The following is a 13,799-nucleotide window of genomic DNA, read 5'->3' on the forward strand; positions in this document are numbered from 1 at the left end:
AGGAAGACACGAAGAAAACAGAGCACATAAGGGTCTGCATACACACCCAGGAGCCATCTCAAAACTATGTGACAGAAACCAGCCCAAACGTAACAAATTTATCAATAAAGGTGCATGGGCGTAACTCACCTAATTAAAAGAAAATGATTTTCAGGTTGGCTTAAAAAAAACAAAATCTATCTCTGTACTCTATACATAAGAGACACACCTAAAACAAAGTGATTCAGACAGATTAAAAAAAAGAATGGGTGAAGTATGCTTTAAAACGTAATACAAATAAAAATAAAATAGGAATCTGAATCTTGATATCAGACTAGACAGAATACAGGGCAAAAATCACTGATGACAAAACTTCAGAACGCTAAAGACCACAATGCAAAATGAAAACTTTAAAATACTGCCAAATACAAAAATACAGAAGTAGTCCTAAACAAACAGGAAGGACACACCATGTTTTTGAGTGGAAAGATACCATAAAGATGCCAATTCTGAGTTAATTTTTAAATCTGTAACTGCATAAATCTAATGCCAGATTCTTTCAAACTCTAAAATTTCACTATTTTACAATTTCCTATGAAAACTAAGCCAATTTATTCAACATTTCCTGCTATGTGGTCCCTATGGTAATCCCTCAGGATACAAAACCAGCTAAGATACTGCCCCTAGAGAAATTTCCAATCCACTAGAGCAATACACTGTCGTTCATGAAGGCAAAATTCTTGAATAGCTCTCTATCATTTACCAAAGTGGCACGGACCTCGCTGTAATACTAAAGGCCCTCTACAACATGTGCTCAATTTCCCTTTCGAGTTATCTCCCTTGATCCATACTCTAAAGCTAGAGTAAAACTGGCCTGATTCACTCGTTTCACTCCCCATCCGAGCCCATCCATCTGGTTTAACCTTTTCCACGTAAATGTCTACTTTCTCTCTATGCCTCAATGTCTATTCTCAGTCTACCTATGTGAAGTTGAATTTGTAATTCGTGTGACTATTTCTCAGAATTTGTACTTTTCATTATCAGAATGTTACACCATAACATAATTATTCAAACTTCATTCCTTCAAGAAACATTAATTTTGTGTTGATTGAATGCTGATTCTTCTGTTAGCTTCAGGCATTCATCTAGGTGCTGGGGACACTTAGAAAAGGAGTAACCCCCATTAATGATTTTCCTGTTCAGCGTAGCAAATCTTTAAACAGATTCACATGGCTATTCGATAAGGACTATAGTGATGCATACATACCAGAAAAAGTAGGAGTTTGCCAAATGCAGAGGAAGAAATAAACGAGTATGTTCTATAGTAGCTAAAGATGACGAGGGATAACCACCACAAAAAGATAATGCCAGCAACTTAGGTTTATGACCTGTCCTGAAAAGCACTGCCTTGGAAATCAGGATTTCCTTTAAAGACAAAGGGAAATTATCTCAAAGGCAAATGGGAAGTCACTGAAAGATTTTAAACAGGATAGCAACAATCAGATCTGCAATTCAAAGTGGTAACTTGGAAGTGTAGAGACGTTAAAAAAAGACTAGATACAAGAAAAACAGTTCACTGATCACTGGTATACTTTAGACAGCAGATACAAATTTAGAGTGGTAGTACTAAAGAAATTTGAGAGACACTCAAACCACAGAACATTAGGTCTCTGATCAAGTGTATTCCAAACTTAAGACTACTGTATTTAAGATAAACATTTAATACATCAAGAAAGAAAAAGTGCTGTCAATGAAACTATGTCTATTTTCCACTTAGACTTTTCATTTTACACTTATAGGAAAAACTCTTTTAAGCTGACAGAGACAGAGATTTTTATTCTTCTTTTAAATATTTTTCTGTTTCAATGCTATCATAATGAGGTCATTTTGAAGACATTTAAGCCAGTAATGAAGACCAACAAATAAACCCAACTCACAGAATTCAACTGAATTAATCACATGAACAACTACAACCAAGTTCACACACAAGTAGGCAATGATGAGTGTCATGAAGGTTAAAATCGGAAAAAAAAAATGTACAACTCCGTATCAGTAAACATGACCGTGTATACATGTCTTTTCTCCCCAACTAGTAAACACCTTAAAGACAGGGTCAAGTCTAATTTATTTTTGCCCCCTACAGGGCTTTGAACAATGCTGTTAATACTTTGGTTACTCAAGAAATATGTCTGTTTATAAAAGAACATAGTACATGTTTATGAACATCCATGGCCACAGTTAGTAGAACCATGCTGAATATGGATTTGATACAGGTACGTGTATTTGAGTGACTTTATCTGGCTGCAAGTCATTCCACTGAATTTTATTTTCCAAGTTATTTCACTCTCTTTTAAGGAAGAGTAATTAAAAGCTGAAAGTAACACATTATACCAGTGGGTCTCACACTTAGTAAATATAAGAAACAATGAGGGAGTTTATTAAAAATGCATATCCCCAAGCCTCAGCATGATAATATTATTTCAGCAGAATTTGGGACAGAGTCCAGGAAGCAACACTTTATTTATTTTTAATTTAAATCCAAGTTAGTTAACATATAGTGTAATAATTTCAGAAACAGAATTTAGTGATTCATCACTTACATAACCAGTGCTCAGCCCAACAAGTGTCCTCCTTAATGCCTCTCACCCTTCTAGATCTTCCCCCCACCCAATACCCTGCCAGCAATCCTGTTTGTTTTTTGTATTTAAGAGTCTCTTATGGTTTGTCTCTGTTTTTTTATCTTATTTGTGCTTCCCTTTCCCTATGTTCATCTGTTTCTTAAATTCCACATGAGTGAAATCATGTATTTGTCTTTCTCTTGTTTTGCTTAGCATAATACAGTATACTCTCACATTGTTGTAAATGGCAAAACTTCATTCTTTTTGATTGCCACATAGTATTCCCCCACCCACCCACCCACACACCTTCTTTATCCGTTCATCAGTCGATGGACACCTGGGCTCTTTCCATATTTTGGCTACTCTTGACAGTGCTGCTATAAATATTAGGGTGCATATGCACCCTACTACTAGGGTAATACCTAGTAGTGCAATTGCTGGGTTGCAGCATAGTTCTATTTTCAATTTTTTGAGGAACCTCCATACGGTTTTCTAGAGTGGCTCACCAGTTGGCATTCCCACCAGCAGTGCAAAAGACATCCTCTTTTTCCACATCCTTGCCAATATCTGTTGTTGCCTGAGTTGTCAAGTTTAGCCATTCTGACAGGTGTGAGGTGGTATCTCATTGTGGTTTTGATTTGTATTTCCCTGATGATGAGTGATGTTGAGCATTTTTTCATGTGTCGGCTGACCATCTAGATATCTTCTGTGGTAAACTGTCTATTCATGTCTTTTGCCCATTTCTTTACTGGATTATTTGTTTTTTAGGTGTTGATTTTGATAAGTTCTTTATAGATTTTGGACACTGGCCCTTTTTCTGATATGTTGTTTGCAAATATCTTCTCCCATTCTGTCAGTTGCCTTTTACCTTTCCTGATTATTCCTTTTGCAGAAGTTTCCTTTGCCAAAGCTTTTATCTTTATGAGGCCCCAGTAGTTCATTTTTGCTTTTGTTTCCCTTGCCTCCAGGGACGTGTTGAGTAAGAAGTTGCTGTGGCCAAGATCAAAGAGGTTTTTGCCTGCTTTCTCCTCTAGGATTTTGATGGCTTCCTGTCTTATGTTTAGGTCTTTCATCCATTTTAAGTTTATTTTTGTGTATGGTGTAAGAAAGTGGTCCAGGCTCATTCTTCTGCATGTTGCTGTCCAGTTTTCCCAGCACCACTTGCTGAAGAGACTGTCTTTATTCCATGTGATATTCTTTTCCTGCTTTGTCAAAGATTAGTTGCCCATACATTTGTGGGTCCATTTCTGGGTTCTCTATTCTGTTCCATTGATTTATGTGTCTGTTCTTATGCTGGTACCATACTGTCTTGATGATTACAGCTTTGTAATACAGCTTGAAGCCCGGAATTATGATGCCTTCAGCTTTGGTTTTCTTTTTCAGGATTGCTTTGGCTATTCAGGGTCTTTTCTGATACCATACAAATTTTAGGACTGTTTGTTCTAACTCCGTGAAGAATGCTGGTGTTATTTTGATAGGAATGGCAGTAAATATGTAGATTGCTTTGGTTAGTACCCAAGAAGCAACATTTTAAAAAGGTAAACCAAAGCCCAACTTCTACTTCAGAATTCCATCAAAACTGCTCTTCAGCAATGACCTACAGAAGGCCAAACAAGTGAACTACCATATCATTTCTGGCAACTCTGTACCTCAAAATCAATGATCACATTAGTATTCCCCCTACACATGGTATGGATTTGTTGCTGGGAAGTGGTTGCCCAGTAGGGACTACATTTCCTAGCCCACCACACATCTAAGGATCAGCATGAAACTGGAATGTGAGCAAAAGTTGTGTGTGTCACTTCTAAGTCAAGGCTCTTTAGAAGCCAGTGTGCCTTCTCCAAGATTTCTTTTCCCCTCATCTCACTGGTTAGATATAGATAATAAAATTCCAAAAGATTACAAACAGCCAAGACAGAAGAAAAAGGAGCCCTGAATTATTTCATAAAGATCTGCCTAACAACTATGCACATCTATTCCAGAATGTCAATAAATAAAAATTAACTTCAAGTTACTAAAATTTAGGGGTTGCTTGTAAGCAGCTAGCATGTCCCTACCTAACAAGTGTCTATTCATACAATGATGTAACTGCATACATATATATACATTCATTTAATCAACAAAACATATTGAAAACCAATTATGCGTTCAAAATATAATCATGAGCAAAAAACAATTATAGCACAAAGGCAGGAAAAGAAGAGACAGGCAGTACACTTTTGTAAGGTTCTTACATTATATGTGAGATAGTATAACGTCATTAGAAAATAAACAGGGATAAGTTAATTATGTATATTATAAACCCTAATGCAATCACCGAGTTAGCACAACAAAGATATATACCTAATAAGCCAAAGGAGACAAGATGAAATCAGCAAAAATATGGAATTAATCCAAAAGAAAGCATAAAAGAAGGAAAAAGAAGAAAAAGGAACATATGGAACAAACAGAAAACAAAAACAGTAATGATGGCATATATAAACAAAACCATATTAATATCACATTAAATGTAAATGGTCTAAACACACCAATTAAAAGGCAAAGATTAACAGAATGGATAAAAAAGCAAAATGATAGCTATATACCACCTGCAAAAAACTCACTTTATAGAAGAAGATAAAAATAGGTTCAAGGTAAAAGAATGGAAAAACAGTAACTCTCTGTAGTCTCTTAAAAGAATAATCAGAATAAAGAGAATGGTCGTTGACATAATTTTAATTCACAGGCTGATACAATCAAGAAATATTTTCATATTCAAGACATTTTCAAGACTTAACCTCTAAGTGGGGCGCCTGGGTGGCGCAGTCGGTTAAGCGTCCGACTTCAGCCAGGTCACGATCTCAGGGTCCGTGAGTTCGAGCCCCGCATCGGGCTCTGGGCTGATGGCTCGGAGCCTGGAGCCTGCTTCCAATTCTGTGTCTCCCTCTCTCTCTGCCCCTCCCCCATTCATGCTCTGTCTCTCTCTGTCCCAAAAATAAAATAAAAAACTTTGAAAAAAAAATTAAAAAAAAAAAAAAAAAGACTTAACCTCTAAGTATTAATATGATCTTGTACATTCATAATTCACCATATGTATACATTCACATGTCATTACTATTTCAATTACCTCAACAGGACCTCTAAATACAGCAAATAAAAGACTTTAAAAGAAATTCTCAACTTGAGCTAAGAAATTAGCAATCTGTTCTCATCAATAAGTAACCACAACATATTCTCAATGATAGATATATATGCTCAATAGTTCAGCTCTACATAAACTGTGATTGCACTTACTACTGTGTATTAAGACAACAGAGTCTGATCCAGATGGCTTCTGCCAAATACAATCACATATCCCTTCCCTTTGGAAAAAAGATAAAAAGGCTACTGATTTTTCTTTTCGATAAAATATATTTAACCAGAAATGTTTTAAAATATCTGTGTGGCTATTTTAGCTATCAGCCATTCACTGAAGCATTCATAAGGAAGCATAAATGTCAGGCATCGTACTGAATTCTGCTAAGCACTAGGGATACAAACAACAACTTACACTCTTAAGAGACAAATCTGGTAGCAAGAGAGAAGGAATATGTGTTTGTGAAATGTCATAACATGCTAAAAATTACACATTTAAAATATGCCCTATCTTCTCAAGTTTCTAAATGTGAATTGGCCCATTTGACCTAAGTTGTCAAATTATATAGGAAGTTGTTCATATTATTCCTTTATTGTATTTTTGATGTCGACAGAATCTGTAGTGATATCCCATTTCATTCCTGCTATTAATAATCTGTGTCTTTGTCAGTCTTATGAGAGGTTTGTCAATTTCATTATTTTTTAAAGAATCAGCACTTTATTTCATTCATTTTCTCTAGTTTTTGTTGTCAATTTCATTGATTTCTGCTCTTATCTTTATTATTTTCTCCCTTCTGCTTGCTCTGCTTTTGCTATTTTTTTGTAGGTTCTTTTTTTATAATTTTTAAAAATGTTTTTATTTATTTTTGAGAGAGAGAGAGCGCACACGAGTGGGGGAAGAGCAGGGAGAGAGGGAGAAAGAATTTGAAGCAGGCTCCAGGCTTTCAGCTGTCAACACAGAGCCCAACATGGGGCTCGAACTCACGAACCGTCAGATCATGACCTGAGCTGAAGTCGGACACTTAACCGACTGAGCCACCCAGGTGCCCCTTTTTTTCTAGGTTCTTAAAGTGAGAGCTTAAGATTGCTGATTTGAGACTTTTTCCTTTTTCTAATTATAAATATTTAGCACTATAAATTTCCCTCTGAAACTTAACTGCAGTCACAGAAAAAGAGCAGGACATAGCCACAAATCTGGGAATAAATAGCAGAAATTTTAAAGATGACCAAATGGGAAACATAACAAATTACCAAAAAAGGAAAATTCTCCAAGATACAGAAAATATTCAACCCAGCTGAATGGCAAAGGGAATTATTACTAAAACAATTCCCGCCCCCCCCCCCAAAAAAATGACTTGGACTAAATGACTTCAAGTGAAGGACCATAAAGTTAACCATATACAAGAAGGGGAAAACCCACACATGGAACATAACCCATCAAATCTGTGTTAATATTAATGTAAGACAGGGAGCAGGCAATGTAGTGGTTTCTACAGATGCTGCCCAACAGGAGCTGAGGCTACACATATGAGAAGGTAGGTATAAAATTACAATGATTTCATTTGAGTTGCCCCACTTCATGAGTAAACATTAATTTCAAATACAAAACATGGAAGAATAAAGCATCTTTTCTGCTTACCCTCTGAGCTTTTGCAAGTTCTTCTTTTAATCTTTCATAGCCCTTTTCTCTGACTTCCAAAACAGATGGGCTTCGTAAACGGGACAGACTATCAGTACTCAACCCAAATATATCGTCACTGCCATCACAAGCCTCTGGTATAGTAGCACCCTGTAAAAACTCCCTCTCTGCATTACAGTTGTCCTTTCTCGCAGTTAATTTAGTTAACCCAGCTGTGACTGCAGAGGTAGAACAAGGCGCTGGATCTGTAACATGGATGCTATAAAGGAGAGTTCAGGAAACATCAGCATATGCTCATACAAAACTAGCATAAACACAAAAAGTCTGTAATGGCACTAATATTTAATTAATAGCCTTAGCTTTAAAATTAAGGTAATTTATAAATTATTTATTAATTAAAAAATCAGTCAAAGCTAACACATTTCAAGTCTAATAGCCACATACGGCCAATGGCTAGCACATTTTCATCATCACAAAATTCTATCAGATAGTGCTACTCTAGAACTGGGGTCGGCAAATTAAATGTAGGCTAAATTCAGCCTGCTACCTGTTTTATAAGGCTCACGAACCAAGATTCATTTTTACATTCTCAAATGGTTGGGGGGAAAAATCAAAATAAAAATACTTTGTGACATGGGAAAATTATATAAAATTCAAAATTCAGTGTCCATACGTACAGTTTTATTGGAGTTTTTTCATTTATGTACTGTCTGTGGCTGCTTTCACATTTTAAAGGCAGAGCTCAATAGCTGCAACAGAGACTGTATGGCCAGCAAAGCCTAAAATATTTACCACCTGGCCCTTTACATAAAAAGATTGCTGACCCCTGCTCTTCAACATTAACATGTATTGCTCTCTTCATGGACATGCTTTTATTATTTAAATTTTCTAAACTATTAAAACTGAAAATAAGGCAAACAAGCAAGCTGTCATTTGTTTAACATGATACTCCAAAATAAGTATCTTAATGATCTCCTACCTGATACTAGATATTTCTGCACAATTTAAACGTCTGGGGGATGAATACACAGGTTGTGTAGGAAGGTCGGAAACATCTAAGGCATTAGCCTGAATGGGGGCAGAGCACAGAGCTGAAGGATGTGGCCGGTAGATGACACTTGGTGAGGTAGTCTGCTCTTGAGTTCCTGATTCATACACACCAAGAAGGTCTGGAGAAGTAGGTGAAGCAAGGTTTACTTCATGGAAGCCTTCCAAGGGGTCATTAGCCATAGCAAAAGCCTCATCATAAGATAACCTATGTTAAAACAAAAAGCGGAGTTATTTTGATAGTGGCATTTAAAATTATATTAACAAAATAAAACTAAATTAAAATTAAATATATAACTTGTAAAATGTTTTTTTAATGTTTATTTATTTTTGAGAGAGACAGAGCATGCATACAACCAGGGGGTAAAAAGAGAGACACAGTGAGAGAGGGACAGAGAGAAGGACCACACTGGCAGCACAGAGCCCAACACAGGGCTCAAACTCATAAACCATGAGATCATGACCTGAGCCAAAACCAAGAATCAGACGCTTAACTGACTGAGCCACCTAGGCGCCCCTTTATAAAATGTGTTTTTAACAACAGTCCATTATAAAGAATAAACTTCTAATAAAAATACAAAAAAAAAAAACACACACTATTATCACTTAACATTTATTAAGTGATCTCAGAGCATAAATATTACAAAATACAAACAATCTGATTTGGAATAAACTTGAAAGTTATAGCTAATGTTGTCAAGCTGAGTAATAAGTAACAATGAGGAATAAATAAAAATTTCTTTGATATTTTTAACTTTTCTATCACATGATATTGGTTAGAGTAAATAGAAGATGCAGTAAAGATATGTGTGTGTATGTATGTGTATGTATATAAAGATATATATACGTAAAGATATATATACATCTATATATATCTTTATATATATCTATATACATGTATGTATATCTATATACATATCTATATATATCTTTATATATATATACACATATATACATATATACTCACACTTAAAATGAGATATATACATTATACTATACAGTTGACCTTTGAACAACACTGTGGTTGGGGCACCAACTGCTGAAAATCCACATGTAACTTTTAACTCCACAAAATCTTAACTACTGTTAGCCTCCTCTTGACCAGAAACCGTAATGATAACATAAACAGTCAATTAACATATATTTTGTACTTATATGTATTATATATTGTGTTCTTACAATAAAGCTAGAGAAAAGAAAATATTAAAACCATAAGGAAAAAGAAAATACATTTATAGTACTGTATTGTGTTTATCCAAAAAAAAAAAAAAAAAACCCCACATAAAGTGAACCCGTCCAGTTCAAAGTCATGTTGGTCAAGGATCAACTGATAAATTCAAGTTCAGGTAAGAGCTGCAGAATTTTCATATACCTTTTACCCAGATTATGAAACTGTTAACACTTTGGAACCACTTGAGAATAGGTTTCAGACATGATGCCCATTACTGCTTAATATCTCAATATATGGGGGCGCCTGGGTGGCGCAGTCGGTTAAGCGTCCGACTTCAGCCAGGTCACGATCTCGCGGTCCGTGAGTTCGAGCCCCGCGTCAGGCTCTGGGCTGATGGCTCAGAGCCTGGAGCCTGTTTCCGATTCTGTGTCTCCCTCTCTCTCTGCCTCTCCTCCGTTCATGCTCTGTCTCTCTCTGTCCCAAAAATAAAAATAAATGTTGAAAAAAAAATGTAAAAAAAAAAAAAACTCAATATATGTATCTTAAATGCAAGGACATTTTCCTGTCTAACCACAAAACCATCAAAATCAGGAAATTAACACTGATTGATATTACAATCTATTCAACAGGCCCCAGTCAAATTTCACTGATTGACCCAATAATGGCTTTATTTATAGATCCAGGATCCAATCTAGGATAATGTGTTGCATTTCTCTAAGCCTTCAATTTCTCCTGGTGCGCCTGGGTGGCACAGCTGGTTAAGCATCAGAGGCTGATTTCTGCTCAGGTCATGATCTTGTGGTTTGTGGGATCAAGCCCCACGTCAAGCTCTGTGCTGACAACTCAGAGCCTGCTTGCGATTCTCTCTCTCCCTCACTCTCTGCACTTTCCCTGCTCTCCCTCTCTCTCAAAATAAATAAACATTTAAAAAAATTTAAATTTCTCCTCTGATAGGATGAGAATGAGAATGACAACATTGTCTCCATTCTCCAAGGTGCTGTAAGGATCAATGGGGACAATCCAAATAAAGTACTTAGTGGTGTACTATGTTCTTGGTACACAGTATGGCCTCAAAAAACATTTGTTACCATAACTGGCCATTAACAATAACATGCATACTTCTGCATCTACATAATCAAAAAATATTTCATATAACCACTCAATTACATCACAAAGTTTACATTAAAACTAAAAACTGTACCACTCAAATTTTTCACTTGAATGTGAAAGAACTCATAAATCCTTTATTAATTTTCCACTATCTACAGAATACAGTCCAAACCAAACAGCCTGAAAACCAAGTCTTCTATGATCTGAGCCCAACCTCTCTTCCCAATTTTTTCCTTCCTACAATAAAACTTTGATAATCGTGAGTGATACCCTACCAAAATTCTCAAACGCAAGCACCAATATAGTACCTAATTTCTTCATAAAATACAAAAAATTTCATTAAACTGAAAAATTATACTCTTTTATATCCTTTAAAAAATGTTTGAAAGAAGACAAGTAGAAAACAAAAAGGCCGCAGTAAAATTGGCAAAGAAGAGAGGTGACCTAATATAATCTCTCAAAAGTGCAATTACAGCATGTCACAAACCTTCAAAGATATATACGGACAATGAAAGCTATAGCTATTATATCTGCAACTGCCAAATTTCAAATCCAGTGTTTTCTCTGTTGTAGCAAATAATAATTTTAGTCTTCAAAATGAAACTAATTCTTGTTTTTTCACCCAAAATATTCACTACACCAAATGAAACGTCCTATTAACAAGGAATTTAAAGTGTTGAATACTTATTATTTTTCATCCAAAAGAATATTTTCATTCCTTATTCATAATACATACATATACCAAACAAACATTAACCCTGAAAATTTCATTTTCATTTGAATACAGTTTACTAATCACACTCACTTTTAAGCAGAAAACAGGTTTTCTCATTAACCTTTCGACATTTTCTCGGTAACCATTTGATACTTTCTTTCAACCATCCCATATACCTTTAATTCATGTCTTTACACCTTGGAAGTTCATGGAATCATAGAATGTGAAAGCATTTGCATTTCTGGAAATGCAACACGGTACAAACCCTATTGAGGAAAATTTGACAATATCTGGCAAAATGACATATTCATTAAACCTATGACCCAACATGCCTACTTTTAGGGCTTTATTCCAAAGATAAACTGGCAAAATAAAAAAGAACAGATAAATGCATAAGGCTAGCAACATTAGCAAAAGTCTTGTTACAGCAAAAGACTGAATGAGCTAATAATGTACATGCTCATAATGAAGCACTATGCAGCTGTAAAAAATAATATCTACATACTGCTATGAGGGGATTTTGAGGCTACAGTAACATTAAAAAACAAAATAAATAACTATGCACAGGAAGCTACCTATTACCTAAAAAAGGAGAAAATACAAATTAATTTCTATGTATATATAACATATAGATGTATTACTATGTATACATACTTATATTTTAAAAGTGGAAGGATAAACCAAAACCAAGTAGAAATAGTTATCTATAGGAAGAGGGAGATAATAGGAAGAGGAGATAGGCATGAAAACTAGACTTTTCCAAATGGATTTTGCCTTGTATTTGAATTTGACCTTGGAACCACATAAACAAAAAACCAAGATTAAATTTTAAAAAAGAATCTCTAAAAATAAAACAAATGATTCAGGCTATGTACTGAGATGGTAGCTTACCAACATAGAAAAGAGCTACTGCAAATGATTTTAAAACATTAAAACTATACAGAATATATTCTAAAGATAAAAAATGTGAAAAGAGTTATAAACTATTTTCAGTAATCGTATTAGTAATGTTGATATCCCTATTCTGAAACTATTTTATATAATATCAGGCAAATAAGTTATTATGCTAATGTCATTCAGAATTAAGATTTTCAGCACATGAGAAGAGCTATAAATATAAAATCAAAGAAGCAAACACTCTGAAGTTCTACATTTGAATCAGAAAAATCAGAAAAAAAATTTCTATTAAAACAAAAATTCCTAAATGTATCCACTGAGGTGAACAATAGTAACCACTCAGGAGCAATGAGTAATGCCCAGAGCAATACCATTTCCTACAAAAAAAGAACGAGGGCTCCTCAGAGGAATGGCTGATTTCCAGGCCAAGGGCAGTAACGTACAAAAAGACCCTGGAACATCCTGTTACACCGGGAAGCAAGAAGGCCATCAAAGACTACTGGAGTGGCATCAAAAGGATTCCCACTCACCAAAGATGAGACAACCTGAACATCAAAAAGATATTATCTGTAAGGAACGAAAACAAAAATATTTTTAAATTTATGAAACTCATGATCATAAATAAAAACAAAATCTCACTGATCCCCTTTGATTGGTGTTAGGGAGCCGATTCATTATTTTGAAAACTGGTAAAATAAAGAATCAGGTACTTACCCTGATTTTCTTGTACATCAGAGAACTAAACAGTTTATGAGAAAACGCTCTTTTTAAAAGAATTCCATTTAATAAATATGAATTTGCAATCCTAATAAAATGGGTCTAGGCATCAATAATGAATAGCTATTAAAGCCATAAGGTAAAAAGCTATGTGGGGAACTTTAGTTAGTGGATCAGAACAACAGGACCTGAACTCACTGATGACATCTTATCACAAAAAGAAATTAAGACATTATGGGATTATGTGGTGAAGTAAGAAATGGACAGCACCACCATCCATGAAGCATTCTTGTCACCCTCAAAAAAAGGGGGGGGGGATCCCAAACAAATCAAGCCTGTAGGTAGGTCTTCAGTGGTTTGTAGGAAATACAGAAAAGAAACAAACATGTTAAATAACACCACAGGGACAAAACAGCAAAATCTAGACTTTGGGAAACTCTACTAGGCAAACCACCTGGTTTTTTCAATAAAATAGAAAAAAAAAAAAAAAGGTAGAGGGAACTTACAAATTTAAAAAGAGAATAAACAGATATAACTAAATACAATGTGAGGATCTTGTTTGAATTTTTGAATAAAGCCAACTAGAAAACAAAATTATGAGACAAACAAGGAAACTTGAGCACTGGATATTACTGATGTTATGAATTACTGTCAATTTTTAGGGATAATGATATTATGGGTATATAAAAAAAAATCCTTACCTTTTAGATATATGTACTGAAAATTACTTTGATTTGCTTCAAAATAACCCAGAGAGAGAAGGAAGGAACGGGACTCTGAGCCATCCAACTA

At 35.1% G+C, this 13,799-nt stretch overlaps 1 protein-coding gene and 1 long non-coding RNA gene across 9 annotated transcripts in view; both read right to left on the reverse strand.

Moving 5' to 3' along the window:
- The window catches only part of RAB3IP (RAB3A interacting protein), a 143,405-nt gene that overhangs the window by 21,972 nt on the left and 107,634 nt on the right, over window positions 1-13,799 (reverse strand). For 7 of the 8 annotated variants that reach the window (XM_040491448.1, XM_040491447.1, XM_040491449.1 and 4 more), the window contains 2 exons: window positions 8,330-8,605; window positions 7,351-7,609 (listed from right to left, as the gene is read on the reverse strand). In XM_040491448.1, coding sequence (XP_040347382.1) covers window positions 7,351-7,609; window positions 8,330-8,580 — 510 coding nt within the window. In that variant the 5' untranslated portion in view covers window positions 8,581-8,605. Of the gene's footprint in view, window positions 1-7,350; window positions 7,610-8,329; window positions 8,606-13,799 lie in introns of those variants that run through there. The other variant, XM_040491452.1, reaches the window with a different exon arrangement.
- LOC121040759 (uncharacterized) lies at window positions 5,295-6,485 on the reverse strand. Its single transcript, XR_005795425.1, has 2 exons — window positions 5,626-6,485; window positions 5,295-5,374 (listed from the first exon to the last, which is right to left on the reverse strand). It is a non-coding gene; the product is annotated as an uncharacterized LOC121040759 (long non-coding RNA).

Source organism: Herpailurus yagouaroundi, unplaced genomic scaffold (assembly GCF_014898765.1).
Source record: "Herpailurus yagouaroundi ecotype Mexico unplaced genomic scaffold, PumYag 182, whole genome shotgun sequence".
NCBI classification, from domain to species: domain Eukaryota; kingdom Metazoa; phylum Chordata; class Mammalia; order Carnivora; family Felidae; genus Herpailurus; species Herpailurus yagouaroundi.